Source organism: Salmo salar, chromosome ssa23, assembly GCF_905237065.1.
Source record: "Salmo salar chromosome ssa23, Ssal_v3.1, whole genome shotgun sequence".
NCBI lineage: Eukaryota > Metazoa > Chordata > Actinopteri > Salmoniformes > Salmonidae > Salmo > Salmo salar.
Genome location: NC_059464.1, coordinates 20,249,895 through 20,268,680, shown reverse-complemented (window position 1 = coordinate 20,268,680; position 18,786 = coordinate 20,249,895). Strand labels below are relative to the sequence as shown.

At 44.5% G+C, this 18,786-nt stretch overlaps 2 protein-coding genes across 8 annotated transcripts in view; one reads left to right on the top strand and one right to left on the bottom strand.

Annotated features, from left to right (window-relative positions):
• The window catches only part of cracd (capping protein inhibiting regulator of actin dynamics), a 29,717-nt gene extending 17,674 nt beyond the window's left edge, over nt 1-12,043 (top strand). For 4 of the 5 annotated variants that reach the window (XM_045706506.1, XM_014169021.2, XM_045706505.1 and 1 more), the window contains exons 2-9: nt 3,805-3,976; nt 6,103-6,235; nt 6,394-6,549; nt 6,713-6,955; nt 7,090-9,433; nt 9,597-9,790; nt 9,933-10,092; nt 10,305-12,043. In XM_045706506.1, coding sequence (XP_045562462.1) covers nt 6,194-6,235; nt 6,394-6,549; nt 6,713-6,955; nt 7,090-9,433; nt 9,597-9,790; nt 9,933-10,092; nt 10,305-10,465 — 3,300 coding nt within the window. In that variant the 5' untranslated portion in view covers nt 3,805-3,976; nt 6,103-6,193 and the 3' untranslated portion in view covers nt 10,466-12,043. Of the gene's footprint in view, nt 1-2,786; nt 3,345-3,804; nt 3,977-6,102; nt 6,236-6,393; nt 6,550-6,712; nt 6,956-7,089; nt 9,434-9,596; nt 9,791-9,932; nt 10,093-10,304 lie in introns of those variants that run through there. The other variant, XM_045706504.1, reaches the window with a different exon arrangement.
• On the bottom strand, nt 11,300-18,752 carry aasdh (aminoadipate-semialdehyde dehydrogenase). 3 transcript variants are annotated; one of them, XM_014169022.2, is made up of 13 exons: nt 18,319-18,752; nt 17,914-18,034; nt 17,527-17,795; nt 17,201-17,393; nt 16,872-17,113; nt 16,437-16,716; nt 16,052-16,328; nt 15,786-15,904; nt 14,803-15,682; nt 14,328-14,491; nt 14,125-14,250; nt 12,680-12,811; nt 11,300-12,547 (listed from the first exon to the last, which is right to left on the bottom strand). In XM_014169022.2, exons 1-13 carry the CDS (start codon nt 18,555-18,557, stop codon nt 12,155-12,157), a joined length of 3,435 nt encoding a protein of 1,144 aa, XP_014024497.2. In that variant the 5' UTR covers nt 18,558-18,752; the 3' UTR covers nt 11,300-12,154. The 3 variants fall into 3 exon arrangements, with proteins under 3 accessions (XP_014024497.2, XP_014024498.1, XP_014024499.1); XM_014169023.2 differs by lacking the exon at nt 18,319-18,752 and having other exon boundaries at nt 17,527-17,647; XM_014169024.2 differs by lacking the exons at nt 17,914-18,034; nt 18,319-18,752 and having other exon boundaries at nt 17,201-17,380; nt 17,527-17,797.
• Nucleotides 18,753-18,786: the final 34 nt, after the last annotated feature.

Here is an 18,786-nt window from a genome sequence, read left to right as displayed (position 1 = left end):
GCCAACATTCCCTAGATGTTTCAATGGGTAACGTTAAATCAAAGATTCTTAGAATATATACATGTATACACTATAATCCTTGAGTAATTTAGGATCTAGAGCGGCGGCCAAAGGTTTTAGAACACATACTTTTTCCAGGGTTTTTATTTATTTTTACTATTTTCTACATTGTAGAATAATAGTGAAGACATCAAAACTATGAAATAACACATAAGGAATCATGTAGTAACCAAAAAAGTGTTTAACAAATCAAAATATATTTTATATTTGAGATTCTTCAAATAGCCACCCTTTGCGTTGGTGACAGCTTTGCACACTCTTGGCAATCTCTCAACCAGCTTCATGAGGTAGTCACCTGGAATGCATTTCAATTAACAGGTGTGCCTTCTTAAAAGTTAATTTGTGGTATTTCTTTCCTTCTTAATGTGTTTGAGGCAATCAGTTGTGTTGTGACAAGGTAGGGGTGGTATACAGAAGATAGCCCTATTTGGTAAAAGACCAAGTCCATATTATGTCAAGAACAGCTCAAATAAGCAAAGAGAAATGACAGTCCATCATTACTTTAAGACATGAAGGTCAGTCAATACGGAACATTTCAAGAACTTCAAAAAGCATTCCAGGTCAACCTGGTTGAGAGAATGCCAAGAGTGTGCAAAGCTGTCATCCAGGCAAAGGGTGGCTATTTGAAGAATCTCAAATTATAAAATATTCAAAAGATTCTTAACACTTTTTTGGTTACTACATGATTCCATATGTGTTATTTCATAGTTTTGATGTCATCACTATTATTCTACAATGTAGAAAATAGTAAAAAATAAAGAAAAACCCTTGAATGAGTAGGTGTTCTAAAACTTTTGACTGGTAGTATATGTTGGCGTTAATGGAAAAAGTTAATTAATTAAGTGCACATTTTAATATTTTCCCTGTGGCTCAGTTGGTAGAGCATGGTGTTTGCAATGCCAGCATGGTGTGTGCAACGCCAGGGTTGTGGGTTCGATTCCCACAGGGGGCCAGTACAACAACAAAAAAATGCATGAAATGTATGCATTCACTACTGTAAGTCGCTCTGGATAAGAGCATCTGCTAAATGACTAAAATGTAAATATTAATTCCCTAAGTAAAAATTAAGTAAATGGCTGGGGGACAATTCTTCGTGTCATTTAAAAAAATACTGGACATTTAAATGTACAGTTGAAGTCGGATGTTTACATATACCTTAGCCAAATACATTTAAACTCAGTTTTTCACAATTCCTGACATTTAATCCTAGTAAACATTCCCTGTCTTAGGTCAGTTAGGATCACCACTTTATTTTAAGAATGTGAAATGTCAGAATAATAGTAGAGAGAATGATTTATTTCAGCTTTTATTTCTTTCATCACAATCCCAGTGGGTCAGAAGTTTACATACACTCAATTAGTATTTGGTAGCATTGCTTTTAAATTGTTTAACTTGGGTCAAACGTTTTGGGTAGCCTTCCACAAGCTTCCCACAATAAGTTGGGTGAATTTTGGCCCATTCCTCCTAACGGAGCTGGTGTAACTGTCTCAGGTTTGAAAGCTTCCTTGCTCGCACACACTTTTTCACTTCTGCCCACACATTTCTATGGGATTGTGGTCAGGGCTTTGTGATGGCCACTCCAATACCTTGACTTTGTTGTCCTTAAGCCATTTTGCCACAACTTTGGAAGTATGCTTGGGGTCATTGTCCATTTGGAAGACCCATTTGCGACCAAGTTTTAACTTCCTGACTGATGTCTTCAGATGTTGCTTCAATATATCCACATAATTTTCCTACCACATATTGTTATCTATTTTGTGAAGTGCACCAGTCCCTCATGCAGCAAAGCACCCCAACGACATGATGCTGCCACCCCCGTGCTTCACGGTTGGGATGGTGTTCTTCAGCTTGCAAGCCACCCCCTTTTTCCTCCAAACATAACGATGGTCATTATGGCCAAACAGTTCTATTTTTGTTTCATCAGACCAGAGGACATTTCTCCAAAAAGTCCAATCTTTGTCTCCATGTGCAGTTGCAAACCATAGTCTGACTTTTTTATCGCGGTTTTGGAGCAGTGGCTTCTTCCTTGCTGAGCAGCCTTTCAGGTTATGTCGATATAGGACTCGTTTTACTGTAGATATAGATACTTTTGTGCCTGATTCCTCCAGCATCTTCACAAGGTCCTTTGCTGTTGTTCTGGGAATGATTTTCACTTTTCGCACCAAAGTACATGTATTTATTTATCTAGGAGACAGAACGCATCTCCTTCCTGAGCGGTATGACAGCTGCGTGGTCCCATGGTGATTATACTTGCGTACTATTGTTTGTACAGATGAACGTGGTACCTTCAGGAGATTTGGAAATTGCTCCCAAGGATGAACCATTTCCCCCCCCCCCATGATATCAAGCAAAGAGGCACTGAGTTTGAAGGTAGGCCTTGAAATACATCCACAGGTACACCTCCAATTGACTCAAATGATGTCAATTAACCTATCAGAAGCTTCTAAAGCCATGACATCATTTTCTGGAATTTTCCAACCTGTTTAAAGGCAAAGTCAACTTAGTGTATGTAAACTTATGACCCATTGGAATTGTGATACAGTGAATTATAAGTGAAATAATCTGTCTGTTAACAATTGGTGGAAAAAATTACTTTAAAAAAATTACTAAGTAGATGTCCTAACCAACATGCCAAAACTATAGTTTGTGAACAAGAAATTTGTGGAGTGGTTGAAAAACAAGTTTTAATGACTCCAACCTAAGTGTATGTAAACTTCCGACTTCAACTGAATATACAAAAAAATTTAACATTTCAATTTGGTTACCCAATACTTGAAATATAATATAAAAAGTTAGATGGACTGAAATATTACCCGAGCCCAAGAATGACCCATATACACTAGTGTAACAACCACCTAGAGCCTCAAAAGTCCACAGCACACCTTGCTGTGTCGATAACATGAACAGTATTATAGTCTTTTGAACTGTCGTCTGTCACGAGACTACGAACTGCCTAAAGTCGCTTTGGAAAAAGTGTATTTTTAACTGTCCATAGAACAAAAATAAGTTGATGCTGGATAGTAAACAATGCAGAAAAAAGCCTTTGTGCAACCAAACTTCCAGAAGGAATCAAGGTACTCTCATGGAGTGGAAAATTAAAAATAAAAACGTTATTGTTTACGGCTTATGCATAGCAAGAATAGCACTGTTGAGGCTACAACAGCCATTTTGTTTTATAGTATTTCTGTTTTATAGTATTTCATCCCATGATCAAAGATCACCTCATGGATTAACTATAACCAAAGAAGTGCTCCACACCTGTGTCTCTACATTATCCAAAGAGTGTGAGTATTCAAGTGAAACACATGTTGTGATACTATATGTAGACATACGGATTACAGTATATGTTTGGGTATGGGAAGGACAGAGTCAGTCAGTCAGAGTGAGTGATTTACTGAGTGACTCCCAAAGGTCCAGTCAGGACAGAATTATGTGATCAGAATGTTGGTTCTCGACCATGTCCTTCTGAGTAGTAGTACTACTACTGTACATAGGCTTTCAGATAGGAGTTCACGTAAATGTATTGTTGTTGAAGGTAAGTATTATCAACCGAGCCAAGGTTTTCTCTTCACTTCATCTGCTGTGGAGTTATTTTGTATCTGTTCACACACCTTGTGTAAATTACACACTACGGCACCACACATTTATATGTGATCAAACATGTCCATGGGTGTGATATAAAGAGAGATAAGCTGATAGTGTGTGGCTAGTAGCTTTGGTTATAATTTCTCTTTCTGCCTGCAGAGAGGCGACGGCAGGGCAAATTCCAGCCGTTCCGACGACTGTTTGGGAGGAGGAAGAAGAGGGAGGCAGCGGAGAGGGGCTTTGATGCAGTAGAGCTGAAGGCTAGCTTCTCCACAGGGGAAGTGTGCAACGGAGTCGTCTCCGATGATGAGGCGACCAATCAACATCTGAGGTAACCAGGACATTTATGCTTTCTGTTTGATATGTGAAATACTCCAGCAGTCGAGATTGCATTTATACATTGCTCATAATGTTGTCATAAAGAGTTGAGTTGTACCGCTATTGCAGTTTTCCCCTTATTGCTTGTACAGGCCACCACCTCAAAATGAAACAAACTCTAAACACAGGTCTTATCAATAATTTAGTCTGCATGGCCTTGAGCACATTATGTCTTTAATCCCTTTCAGTAAGACACACTTACCCAGACCACAGAGAAAGCCTATGATACTATTCCCACTAAGACCCAACTTATATCCCACATATACACAGTGCCTTCAGAAAGTATTTACACCCCTATACTTTTTCAACATTTTGTTGTTTTACAGCCTGAATGTAAAATTAATTAAATTGTGATTTTGTGTCACTGGCCTACACACAATAACCCATAATGTCAAAGTGGAATTATGTTTTCAGAAATGTTTACTAATTAATTCAAAATGAAAAAATGAAATGTTTTGAGTCGAGTCTTCAACTTTTGTTATGGCAAGCCTAAATAAGTTCAGGAGTAAAAATGTGCTTAACAACTCACATAATAAGTTGCATGGACTCAATAATAGTGTGCAATAATATTGTTTCACATGATTTTTGAATGACTACCTCATCTCTGTACCCAACACATACAATTATCTGTAATATTCCTCAGTCGCGCAGTGCATTTCAAACACAGATTCAACCACAAAGACCAGGGAGGTTATACAATGCCTCGCAAAGAAGGGCACGTATTGGTAGATGGGTAATAAATTAAAAGAAGCAGACATTGAATATTCCTTTGAGCATGCTGAAGTTATTAATCACACTTTGGATGGTGTATCAATACACCCAGTCACTAGAAAGATACAGGTGTCCTTCCTAACTCAGTTGCCGGAGAGGAAGGAAACCGGGTTTAATGGCTGTGATAGGAGAAAATTGAGGATGGCTCAACAACATTGTAGTTACTCCACAATACTAACCTAAATGACAGAGTGAAAAGAAGGAAGCCTATACAGAATACAAATATTCCTAAACATGCATCCTGTGATTACTGTTTGTAAAACTGCAAGAAATGTGGCAAATAAATTAATTTCATGTTCTGAATACAAAGCGTTATGTTTAGGGCGAATCCATCACAGCACATCACTGAGTACCACTCTTCATATTTTCCAGCATGGTGGTGGCTGCATTATGTTATGGGTTTGCTTGTCATCGGAAAGGACTAGGGAGTTTTTTTTAAGAGTAAAATAAATGGAATTGAACTAAGCACAGGCAAAATCCTAGAGGAAAACCTAGTTCAGTCTGCTTTCCAACAGACACTGGGAGACAAATTCACCTTTCAGCAGGACAATAACGTAAAACACAAGGTCAAATATACACTGGAGTTGCTTACTAAGATGATATTGAATGTCCTGACTGAATGGCCTAGTTACAGTTTTGACTTAAATCAGCTTGAAAATCTATGGCTAGACTTGAAAATGGCTGTTTAGCAATGATCAACAACCAACTCGATAGAGCTTGAAGAATATTTGTTTAATAATAATGTGCAAATATTGTAAAATCCAGGTGTGCAAAACTCTTAGACTTTCCCAGAAAGACTCAGCTGTAATCGCTGCCAAAGGAGCTTCTACAAAGTATTGGGTCAGGGGTGTGAATACTTATGTATCTAAATGAGATATTTCTCTATTTCATTTTCAATAAAGTAGCAAAAATGTATAAAAACATGTTTTCCCTTTGTCATTATGTGGTATTGTATGTAGATTGGTTCGATTTTTTTTTAACATTCATTTTGAATTCAGTCTGTAACACAACAAAATGTGGAATAGATCAAGGGGTATGTATACTTTCTGAAGACACTGTATTACCATGTGGCTTCTCGATTGCAATGGATCTGGTCATCTATTTTCGTGTCAGCAGAGTCGATTAAATCTCACGGTCTGGTGAGAAAGGGGTGCGGATCAGTTGAAATGTGGTCTGTAATCTGCTTGACTGACTCTTAGCTTTTCATTTATGGAGTTTAAAGTGCGTGAGGGACACTACACCCTGTCAGAAATGAATGACTGACTGTAGTAACATACTAGAACTGTAACGTCCGTTTTGTCTTTGCAGGGAGCTGAATCCCATTGGGTCCCGAGCCCTCTCCCACGACAGTGTGTTTATCCCAGAGGAAGCAGTACAGGAGCCCAGTCCAGAACATACCATGTCCCAGGAAAACGTCTCCGATAAAGTCAGGAACCTGCAGGTGGGACTTAAATACACACATGCACGCACACACACACACAGTCAGATGTATGTTCACAGTCAGGTAACAATCAATTACACTCTAACAGACACTTTAACGTTACTGCTCTCGTCAATGTCTAACACCAAACCCAAAATGTGTGCGTGTTGAATGAGCAGAGGCAGATAGCACAGAATATCAAGTTTGGCCAGAGGCCCCCCTCTCTGAGGAAGAGTGAGGGAGACGAGGGCAGCTCAGATGAAGAGGAGGTGCCCAGGAGCCCCCTGAAGGTCTTAGCCCAGGTGGAAGCTGAGCCAGTGGACACAGAGACAAAGGTAAAGGCAGGATTATTAATGGCAGACTGGGCACTATTGTTATACATAATAATTGCATACTCTTTGGTTCACTGTTAGCTTATAATGCAACAGTAGTAACCTAAAGAATTCGTGTTGGAAATATAGGAAGAGATTGACAATGTATTGTTTCCATGACAACCAGGGGGCCAGCCAGAGCCAAGGGCCCAGCCAGAGCCATGGAGCTGCCCAGACCGGGACTCCCAGTACTCCAGTGAAATCTCCTAGGTCCAAACGAGTTCTTCCAGCCACCGGTACCATCGAGTCCATCGACCTGGACGGAGTCCCACAGTCTGTCCCTAGACTGGACAACACCGCTGCCAAGCATAAACTGTCTGTCAAACCCAAAAACCAGAGGATCTCCCGCAAGCACCGCCGTTTCACACAGGTGAGAGGGGGTCAGGTTCCTTACAGTTGGTGGTCTTTCTTTGGTATGAATCTGCATGCATAGAATTGTCATATAGATGGAATAGAGTGAGATGGAGCTCAACATTAGAAATCAAAATACATACTTTTTTCCAGGATTTGCAAGAGGTGGATATCCCTGGCATACTGCAGGAGGAAACAGATGCAGCCGACGTCCAATACAGAACCGCTGAGGAAGAGACACCCCCAGAGAAAACCAAGAAGCAGAAACTGCAGGAGGACGAGAGACAGGAGTCCAGGAGGAAGCGAGAGCAGGCAGAACAAAGGCACAGAGAGGAAGAAGAGGATAGGAAGAAGAAAGCAGAGGAGTGGAGGCTGCGTGAGTTAGAGGAGGAGAGTTGTCGCCAACAAGAGGAGGAACTTATACGTAAAGAGGAGGAGGAAAGGAGGCAGGGAGAGGAGATGGAGAGGAGGATGAAAGAAGAAGAGGAAAGGAGGATTAGGGAGGAAGAAGAAAGGAGACAGAGAGAACTGGAGGTGATGAGAATTAGAGAGGAAGAAGAGAGGATACAGAGAGAAGAAGAGAGAAGGATGAGGGAGGAATTGGAGCTTATGCAGCGAGAGGAGGAGCAGAGGACACTGGAGGAAGAGAAAAGGAGGAAAGAGGAAGAGGAAAGAATGAGGAAAGAGGAAGAGGAGAGGAAGCAGCGCGAACTGGAGGCAGAGCGTCTCTGTGTAGAGGAGGAAAAGAGACTGAAAGAGGCAGAAGAAGAGGAGGAAAGGAAGAAAAAGCAGGTGGAAGAAAAGAGAAAACTGCTTGCAGAGGAGGAGGAGGAGAAGAGACTGTGTGCAGAAGTGGCTGCGAGCAGCTCTGACCCTGAAAGGAAGAGGAGGGCGGAGGAGGTGCGCTGGAGAGAGATGGAGGAGAGACAGAGGCCGTTCACCTTCAAAGTTTCCTCTGGGGAGAAGCAAATCCTGTTCCAGAAGGTCAACCTGACGCCTGTTACGCCAGCCTCCAGCCAGCAGGGGGGCGCTGTGGCTGAACACAAAGAGGGAGCCAAGGCCTCATCCCCTGGAGGAGCTGACTCCCCAACCCTCCCGTCCTCTCAGTATGTCCCCCACACAGCCATCCTGGTGACGGGTGCCCAGCTCTGTGGGACTGCTGTCAACCTGGACCATATCAAAGAAACCGCTTGTAAGTCTCTCCTGGGTCTGGCAGATGAAAAGAAAGCTGCCATGGGCACCCCACCACCAACCAAGAGCAAGACATCACCAGACCGCAAGTCTGGGAAAACCAAATCCCTCAGCGAGTCCACAGACCAGTCCAGTGCAGCCGTCCTTGCAGAGTGGGCCAGTATCCGCTCCAAGATATTCAAGGGGGCGGGGGAGGGGAAGTATGAGGAATACCCAGACCACCAGAGCCAGAGCCGACCCAGCAGTGAGGACCAGAGTCCGTTCCTCCATAGCAACCTCAGGAAGACCATGTCCGCCAGCGCCAAGTTCTCCATCACCCCGGCCAGGAAGAAGTTTGCCGACTCAAACAGGAACTCTGAGGTGTTGAGTCAGGAAGAGAAGGAAGGAGGAAGGCCAGCGTCTGCCGTCTCCGACACCTCCTCCGGTGCCTCGGTTCCCCCTGCAGCTTCACCAGCCCCAGACAGCAAGACCCAGAGCCGGGGCGGTAAGACTGTCCGGATTGCAGACGGAACAGGGGAGTGCATGTTTGCCAAAGACCTCCCGTCTTTCATAGTCCCCAGCTCTTCCCAGGCCTCACCCAGACCCAAGGGCTCTGAGACAGATACTGGGAGCCTGGGAGGAGAATCAGAGGACTCTGATGGCCGGGAGGAGGGGGAGGAGAAGGGCCAGCCGTCTCCGTTTGGGATCAAGCTGAGGAGGACCAACTACTCCCTCCGCTTCCACAGTGATCAGTCGACAGACAAGAGGAAGAAGAGGTACAGTGCCGGCGACAGCTTCGACGGGGTCCCCTCACCTCTGACCCCCATTGACCGCGACTCTGACGCCTCAGTGTTCTCTAATAGCTCCAGCCCTGCGTCTCCACTCAGAGAGAGCATTGCTGGGGTCAAGCCTGGACATGTGATTGTATCTCTTCCAGAGCCCCGGGCCAAAGCAGGCAAGTCTCCCACCCCTTCCATGCACAGCGAGGGGGAGAAGCTTCCGTCCAAACCCTCACTTTACCAGAGACCCAGCACATCCCCTAAACCTGCAACCCCTCCCCCCTCTCCACTCCCCAAAGTGGGCAGAGAGAGTTCCAGTGACACAGTGGTCCAGAGGAGCTGGGTGGAGGCTGATTCAGCTGGCCATGAGGAGCGAGGTGAGAGGAGGAGGGAGGAGACCTCAGCTGTGGCCCAGCTCCACAGGAACGGCCAGGGACAGAGCCAGGGCCAGGGGGAGGAGGAGCCCAAGGAGAAGAGGTCCTTCTTCCCCTCCATCAGTATCCCCTGGAGGGAGAAGGCTGACAGGAAGACGGAGCTCATCAGGAGAGGTCAGTGTCACCTTCGGAAGCGCCTGTGCTGCTAGTCCAAGACAGAGATTTGATGGATGAATTTTTTAAGCGAGTAGGAATGTCACTCCTGCATTTTAATTACTTGAGTAATTTTGTGTGAATGTCCCAGCATATGATAGTTGTCTCGTCTCGCCCCTTACAGAGGGAAAGCCATCACTGCAGAGCAGGCACTCATTGGACAGTACGCGGGTCCAGGACAAGGAGTCAGGGCCTCTGTGGATCACGCTAGCGCTGCAGAAACAGAAAGGCTTCAGGGAGCAGCAGCAGAGCCGAGACGAACGCCGCAGCCACAGAGAGGCCAAACTGTCTGAGAAACAAACCAAGGACAAAGACAGCGTATGTTACTGCACTTTAACATACACGAATGCCGTACATACACACACATATGCTTATGTAGAGAAAGACATGCATGTTCTCAGTAGTCACCTGTACTAATAACAGTAGGAGAGCACAGCTGAAAGGTAACTGTGTTTCATAGGATGTGTTGCTTAGTCCTATGGAGGGTAAGGGGAGTAGAAACACCAACCCTCCCAAACCACAGACACCGGAGGAAGCCAAGAGACCAGACACCCTCCTGGGCCGCTTGGAGCGCCGGGACCTCCTGAAGAAAGCCAACACCCTGCCCAGCTCTGTCACAGGTAAGTAACCTTGCATATTCACAAGTGTTTGACATCACACTTTCCCAAGATCAGATCAGACAGTTAGGATATCTCACATATGAAACATGATTCTATTACATCTGGATCATCATAATCAAACCCATCTGTTGTATAAATTGCATGGGTTACTAGACTTTTATGGCGTCCTCGGCGTGCATTATAACCCTTTCTCTCTGGGTCTTGTGTTCCAGTTGAGATTGCAGACCCCACTCCATCGCCCCCTGCAGTGAAGGAGTTGACCAAGCGCTTCCCATCCACTGACTCTCCCCAGGTGTCTACTGAGCCGGCCTGGCTGGCTCTGGCCAAGCGCAAGGCTAAAGCCTGGAGTGACTGCCCTCAGATCATCAAATAACCTACTCTCTAACCTCTACACTGCATCAGTACTGTACACACACACACTGCCCATGAACTATGACCCCTGTCCCAAACCATCCTCTGACCTCTCCTCTCTGGTCTGCACCTGACCCTGCATTCTAACCTCAGCCCCCAGACCAAGTCATTCTCCTCCCATGCCACAATAACCATGCACTTGTATGATTATGTCAAAAGTGTGTTTCACATTCATAATATAAATACAATCACACATTTACAAACATGAACACTCAGTTCAAGCATGCTCTTACACGAACACAAACTCAATTCTTTTTTCAAGATTACCTGGCTGTATACTATCAACTATATAATATCTTCCAACAAGTCAAAAGATCCTACAGCAGCCAATCATGGCCACTGCTGGCCATTGCAATAGCCAATCCCAACCCTTCCTTCCCTTCAGTAGCCAATCAAAGCTCCACAGCTGTAAATAGATCATGCACTAAACATAATACAAGATAAAAATGCTGATGTATTGGAAAGATGTGTCTTGACAGGTCTGAAAAAGGATATAGATTCTTCATTCAAGGGTACTTTGGAAACAGTGTTTTAAGGGCTACAAGTAGCCAATAATCCAACATGACAGATGATCACCTAAAATAAAAACATTTCCTTATCTCGTGGGGTTTACTTCAAGCACTGGTTTTAACAATGTTGAAACAATATATTTGTCATCTCTGAGCCTTGTCTGCAATGTACAGAATAAGCTTCTTTTTGTTTCTTTTTTACATGTATTCAAAAGCAGTACTTAGTATAGAACTATTCTCACTGTGTCCGTGATGACTGTGACAGCTGTCAAAGATGCTATATTGTTAAAAAAAACAAAAAAAAAACATTGCCATGACAGAGTTGTTTGAATCTCACCGGTTTGTAAGATAACACTAAATCTGTCATAATCAAATGTCGACTGTACTGAAACACATCATTAAAGACCAGGTGTCAGGCGGTTGTGAATTGCACAATGTTCTTACCACTCTAATTGTGTCCTGTATTTTGCTTTGCTATGGAAAGAGACAACCTACCTGCTGTAACATACATTCTCCTGTCATATCCCCTGTGTGCTCGAGTCTCCGCTAATGTGTTGACCTATAATAAGGCCTTTTCTCCTCCTGCATTTGGAAAGTCACATTCTGTGAATCCCATCATGGGATAAGCTTAAAGCTATATCACATCCTGTTCATTTTCCTCAATGTCATGTGAACCAGCCAGCCTTGCTATGAGAACATCTGCTGGGCTGTCTGTTGATGACAGACATCCTATGGCTATTTCTCCCATCACTACCTTGCTCTCACTACTCAATGTAAAGACCTGTATGTGTGTTGTTAGAGGCGGATTTACCAGAACGTTGGTCAAAAAGAGGACCCCAAGGCTCAGTCACTTTGGCATTTTGGTTTAACTTTAATTGTGTGCAATAGTGTAGTGTACACAGTGTTGTATGTAACAACATATTGTTTGATAATTTTTGCACTTTTTTTGTCTGACTTAAAAGGTATTCATGAGAACATCTTAAAGTGATGCAAATGTTATGAATTATGTAAATTAAATACTGATGTCTGAACTCAAAGCTTCAAATCATATTCCTCCTTCAAATGAGTGTCAACACATTTGTTTCCTATGTTATTCTTTAATATTATAAGAGGGTACAAAAACACAATATCATCTCAGGAATCTATTTGAGCTCCCCTGTCGGCACCACACAATACACAAAGTCATTGCGACATCCCACCACCAGGGAGCGCTCCCACACCACAGGAGAGGAGAACAGCTCCCCGAGCAGAGAGAGAGATGCTCTCAAGGTCCCGTCCTCTCCATCCAGAACGCACAGGGTCCCGTCTGTAGAGGCCAGGCCTACCAATGTACCCTCCTTACCCCAGGCTGACCCCTCAAACACACAGGGGCTGGAGTACACCCTGCTGGGGGTCTGATAGCGCCACACCAATGAGCCGTCAGTACAGTTCAGACAGTACACACACCCGTCATGTGACCCACACACAACCCTCTGCTTGTCTGGTGTGATGCAGGGGGATGAGAAGACCGGTCCATTGGTCACATACTGCCAGACCTGCGAAAACACAAAGCATTAACACAAATGAAACACTTCAGTGAGAAATATGGGTCAATGGTTACTTGGTGAAAATGAAGATGATAAAGACACTAAAACGGCCATTATCTTAGTGCCAGTTCTTCCTCTCACCATTTCCCCTGTGTGGCTGAAGCAGCAGATGTTTCCATCCACAGAGCCGATGATGATGTGACCTGAGGAGCAACTTGGTGAGGAGAAGAATGGAGTCTTCCTGGAATATGTCCACAGGACAGTACCAGTGTCCTAACAGAAGAACATTGAGTCAGTCGGTTGTCCTCACTCAAACAGTGCTAGTGCTTCTGAGCCATGTCAGTTAACAAGTGTATTACCGTAATTTCCGGACTATAAGCCGCTACTTTTTTTTCCAGGCTTTGAACCTCGCGGCTTAAACAATAACGCGGCTAATATATGGATTTGCCCCGCTTTCAAATAAAAAATAAATAAATTTAAAAAACACATTCTGTGACGTGCTCAGTTTTTTGGCGGCATGAAGGTTTCAATAGACCAATGAAATTGCGGAACGGGTTAAGGTCTAACAACTTTTTTTGTTTACTGTTTAGATTAAATCAAGCGCGCTCAAACTTCCAATCATTCTGATTACGGTAGTCATTTTGTCACCCTCATCATGGCAAAGACACGGAGAAATGCATATGATGCAGCTTTCAAGTTGAAGGCGATTGATCAGGCTGTTGGAAAAGGAAATAGAGCTGCTGCACGGGAGCTTGGTCTGGAGCAATGACTTTCTTGGTAGGCTACTGTTTACTGCTAATTTTTTATTTTTTGTTACAAGCCGTGTTTCGTTAAAGCCTATTTATTTTTGTTACAAGCCGTGTTTCGTTAAAGCCTATTTATTTTTGTTACAAGCCGTGTTTCATTAAAGCCTATTTATTTTTGTTACAAGCCGTGTTTCGTTAAAGCCTATTTATTTTTGTTACAAGCCGTGTTTCGTTAAAGCCTATTTATTTTTGTTACAAGCCGTGTTTCGTTAAAGCCTATTTATTTTTTGTTACAAGCCGTGTTTCGTTAAAGCCTATTTATTTTTGTTACAAGCCGTGTTTCATTAAAGCCTATTTATTTTTGTTACAAGCCGTGTGTCGTTAAAGCCTATTTATTTTTGTTACAAGCCGTGTTTCGTTAAAGCCTATTTATTTTTGTTACAAGCCGTGTTTCGTTAAAGCCTATTTATTTTTGTTACAAGCCGTGTTTCATTAAAGCCTATTTATTTTTGTTACAAGCCGTGTTTCGTTAAAGCCTATTTATTTTTGTTACAAGCCGTGTTTCGTTAAAGCCTATTTATTTTTGTTACAAGCCGTGTTTCATTAAAGCCTATTTATTTTTGTTACAAGCCGTGTTTCGTTAAAGCCTGTGTAAAGTTCATTTGTTTCAATGTACCGGTAGGCACCTGCGGCTTATAGACATGTGCGGCTTATTTATGTTCAAAATAATACTTTTTTTAAATTCAGTGGGTGCGGCTTATATTCAGGTGCGCTCAATAGTCCGGAAATTACGGTACTACTAAGTGTGATTTGTGCAGGCAAAGAAGCATGGACACTCACAGGATTGAGACAGAGGAGGTGTCCTCCGAGGGTGGCTACATACAGCTGCCTGAGAGAGGGGTGGAGACAGGGTGAGGAGAACACCGCCCCACACCCACAGTGGTGCTTCCAAACACACTGCTGAACCTAGAATACACACAAAAACACATAACTATTGAGCATGTGATGCGAGATTTAGACTAGAAAGAAAGGTATGCACATACCTGTGGGTTGAGGGCATAGACGTGGCCATCATGTGACCCCACCATCACTAGGCCTGTGAGAGGATCCACAGTTGGACAGCTCTTCACTGCGTCTCCAGTCTCAAACACCCACTGTGTCTCCCCAGACTCCACACACAGGAAATACACACCACCATCATAGCACCCTGAGAACAAACACACAACATAGACCCTCAATATTTACTTATTTTTAACCTTTATTTAACTAGGCAAGTCAGTTAAGAACAAATTCTTATTTACAATGACGGCCTACCTGGGAACAGTGGGTTAACTGCCTTGTTCAGGGGCAGAATGACAGATTTTTCCCTTGTCAGCTCAGGGATTCGATCCAGCAACCTTTTGGTTACTAGTCCAACGCTCTAACTACTAGGCTACCTTCCGCTCCCAAATAAACACTGTAGAATAGACTAAACAATTTATCATAACCAAAAAACAGATGCTTTATGTGGATACTGACCAACCACGACGAGTCTTCCACATCGGGACACAGCAGAAGAGGACTCGATCCTGTCCCCTAAAACCCTCTCCCACAGCAGACCCCCGGTGGTCAGGTCCAGGGCCTGCATCCTGTGGGAATGGGAGCCAATGAACACTGTGGCCCTGGTGCCTCCTGAGGCCCCGTCCGCTCCTCTCTGGATCAGCAGGACTGGCGAGGCGTCTACACACCTCCCTGTGTCTGACTCCCAGCTCACCCCCAGCCCCAGACCACCAGCCACTCTGAGGGGAGGGGTAACACTGCTAGCACTGGGATCATTGGTTTCCACAGCCTGGGAATGGTTGCGTTCTGTCCACTTATTGGATCCAAATGTCTGGGAGTGGTGGGATTCTGTACTCTCATTGGCTCCTTTTTCCTGTGTATTTCTTGTTCTTTTGATCGGTCCCTCTGAGTCTGAGTAGGAGTTTTCATTGGTCCTCAAAGAGTCTGACTGACCCATCTCTACAACCTCCCCTGCTCTCCTTACCACTGTACATCTTACAGCCTTCTTCAAAGAAGAAACTACAACTCCCAGAGGCCATTCTGCAGCTGTTGTAGAGTAGGGGTCTGTATGCTGTCTCTTGGGCTGTGCTGAGGAGACAGGGTCTGCTGGGCGTTTCACGGCCACAGGATGGGATGTCCGGCTGTGCTCAGATGGGAAAGTCAGTGTTGCTGTGGCAACATGGCGCAGTATTTCTGAGAAGGATCCGTCTAGGATAACCTCCAGAAGCCCTGATGAGGTCACTCCTACGGCCTTGGTGATGTCATCACAGAGACGCAGGGCCTGCAGGGAATCGCCTCCACTAAACAGGAAGTTGGAGTCCTCCTGGATGGCTTCATCCTCCGTTAGACCTAAAGTCTCCTGACACACACAAATATACAGGTACAAATATGTAACTCTTGATGTAAAGGGGATACTGACTTGTATGTGACAATAATAAAACAACGTAATGGCTTGTCTGTACCCTCCACAGAGACTGGAGTCTCGCTCTCAGTGTCTCCGTGTCCCCCAGTGCACTATGGGACTCTGAACCTGCTCTCTGTCTCTGGTAGATCTTCATAAGTTCACCCATAGACACTTTCCCTGAAGAAACACCATTTCATTTACACCAGACTCCAGACACTGCCATGGTCAAAAATGAATGGTAAAACCCTGATAGAAAATGTTTTAGAATGCTCCATTTACAGTAGAGTCTAGCGATGCTCAGCTACAGAGGACAGTGTCACTCACCATGTGAGGACAGTGGTAGGGCCGGGACCAGGACTAGTGTGTCTGGAACACTGTGACTGGGTAGGAGCTGAGACAACCTGTGGAGGATGGTCTTCTGTAGGCCTCGAGTGGAGGGGGCAGTCTCTTCACGATGCTCTACTTGGTGCTCTACAGGGGAGGAGGTATGGGTTGCCTTTTGTTCTCCAGACGTAGAGCAGGCTACGACAAAGGCCACCAGCCGAGACCCCTCATACAGACCCACAGCACATGCCTCCACCTGGGGTAGACTCATTACAACCTGAAGGGGGATATGGAGGATTGAAAGATCAATGACTGGAGGTGGGGATACCACAGGAAAACTGGTGATATGTGCCTGATATGACATGCTGTCTGAAATGGTACTGACTTGCTGTAAGGTGTCCAGATGCAGCCGCTGTCCATGGCGTTTGACCAGTCGGTCCCGCCTCCCGAGGTAGTAGAGATGTGTGTCTCTAATCTGCACCCAGTCTCCTGTCGACCGCATTGTACCAGGAGCAACAGTCACCTCGTCATCTAGAAGGCACACCCTGTCCATCCCACCTACAAACACCTGTCCTTCCCCCTGAGTGATGACGCAGCCATCCTCATCTCTTAGCTCCACGGTGGTCTCTATCAGAGGAGGACCCAGCGGCACAGAGGATTCAGTCCTGTGACATATCCATCCCGGGTAAACAACATTAGAGTCAAATCATTTATATGTCCAGGGTGCAGAGAATTGGATAAAAGGTTCATAAAATGAGGTGCTGGTTTAGGTAGCAGATGGATGCCATAATCAGGGTTTTAGGGTTCAGTGGTCACTCACACGTCAGTAGACTGCAGGAGGCTCTCTGGTAAGTGGTAGCAGCAGGCCCAGCAGGAAACCTCAGTGATGCCATAGATGTTGTAGATGTGAGTGCAGTTCCCCTGCTGCCTCCAGCTACGGAGCAGGGCTAGGGAGGGACAGGCCTCGCCCCCTAGGGCTAACACACGCAGAGAAGAGCCAGCAGAGAGGACCTCTTCCTGTAGGACACGCCTTCCAAAACGCCCAAGCAGAGTGGGAGTCACCTGGGGGGAGACACAAATGTAGCACATGCAACAACAAAAAGCAACAAAAGTCTTGATAAGTTACTCTCACCCCACTGTCATAGTTACCTGTAAGACGGTCGTCTTGTGTTTCTTAAACAGCACCTGAGCCAGTCTGTTGGGCATTCTCTTAATCGCAGTGGGGACGATGAGGAGACGTGCCCCTGACGTCAACGCCAAAAATATCTCCACCGCTGAAGGGTCAAAAGTCAGGGGAGAGGCCAGGAACACCACATCATCTGGTGTCATCTGAAACAGAGATCTGAAGAGATAAAGACAGAATGCTGTTTAACAAACAACGTTTAATGAAATTCTTAACCTTCAATACAACCAGTGATCTGGACATTGATATACAGGAATACATGCATTACACCAATCCAACCAAAGGGACATACCGGAGGTGCAGTATATTGGGCACTATACACTTGTGTGGTACCCTCACGGTCTTGGGAAGCCCTGTGGTTCCAGATGTGTGTAATATATATGCCAGTGCCCCCTGGCTGGCACTCTCTGGAACTGCAGCAGGAGTAAAAAGGTCAGCATTCGGCTCCTCTTTACAGGCTGCAGTTGGTCTGTGCTGTACTAGTACGAGGGTTAGGTTGTGAGCAGACCACACTGCACACACCTCTATAGACATGAGGTTGGAAAATGCCATCTGGAATTGCTAGAGAAAGATAGAGTCAAATAGTCAGAAGGTGAAACCTGTCAGCAAGTAATCATCATTTTAAGCCACAGTTATAATATAAGCCACTCTCATAATGCTCTGTGAAGTCCACTCTTACCTGCAACAGGTCACTCTGTAGAACACAGTACTTCAGCCCACACTGCTTCATGACACGGGCAGACAAGAGTGCTGGGGCATCTGGGTCCAGTGGTACATACGCAGCAGGTAACTGGAGGATGCTGATAGACAGAGGATCCCCTTGAGAGCTGTGTTTACAGTAGTCCAAGCCTAGAACTTACAGTAGACTTGGGTAATACTAATCTATGGTATGCAACAACTGATCAAATGGATCAACCCCCATTGAGAGACATTAGCTATCTGCACACCATTAAAAAGAGAGCAGTGAATAATATCTTGCCATAGAGATGGGTCTAATTTGGGCTAATTGGATGGTGCTGGTGGATGGTCCAGATCATCTATTGTGTAAATAGACAATTGCTTTGATTTCTAATAATAAACTTACCCCAGAATCCACACAGGAAGGTTGATATCTGGCTGACAATATAATGCAATTGCTCTTGTATTTTGCACACACTGTATCTGTAGAAAAAGTGTTAATTCATTTCCAAGAGCAACAAGTTCGTGGTAATAAAGCAACATAGGACCTCCTTCTGTTATCCCCTTGTCAAATGTGACAGCTATTTTGCCACTATGCAAAGAGGCAGCTGCGAGCACCATGTCTTGTAGTGTTTTCGTTGCCATCTCCGGGTGAACACGGAAGATCTAAAGTATGGCCATTCACTATCAAATTCATGTTACATAGCTACTTTACAGAACTACTGATTTTGTTGTTGGCTGGTCGATGTTTTGTCGCATGAAGATGACATCACACCATGTAGAAAAAAATGTGTCACGTAGTGAAATATCCAATCATATTTCAGTATTTTGTTGCGGGAAATGTTTAAATATTTTCGTGACTAGATGGAGTACA

What these genes read in the sequence shown, in the direction of transcription:
- aasdh (XM_014169022.2), bottom strand. Translation starts at nt 18,557, where the DNA reads ATGGCAACGAAAACACTACAAGACATGGTGCTCGCAGCTGCCTCTTTG. An exon ending in CTTCCTGTGTGGATTCTGGG is followed by an intron (nt 18,035 to 18,318) that starts GTAAGTTTATTA and finishes TCTGTCTATCAG; the next exon opens with CATCCTCCAGTTACCTGCTG. An exon ending in CCTACCACTGTCCTCACATG is followed by an intron (nt 15,905 to 16,051) that starts GTGAGTGACACT and finishes GTGTTTCTTCAG; the next exon opens with GGAAAGTGTCTATGGGTGAA.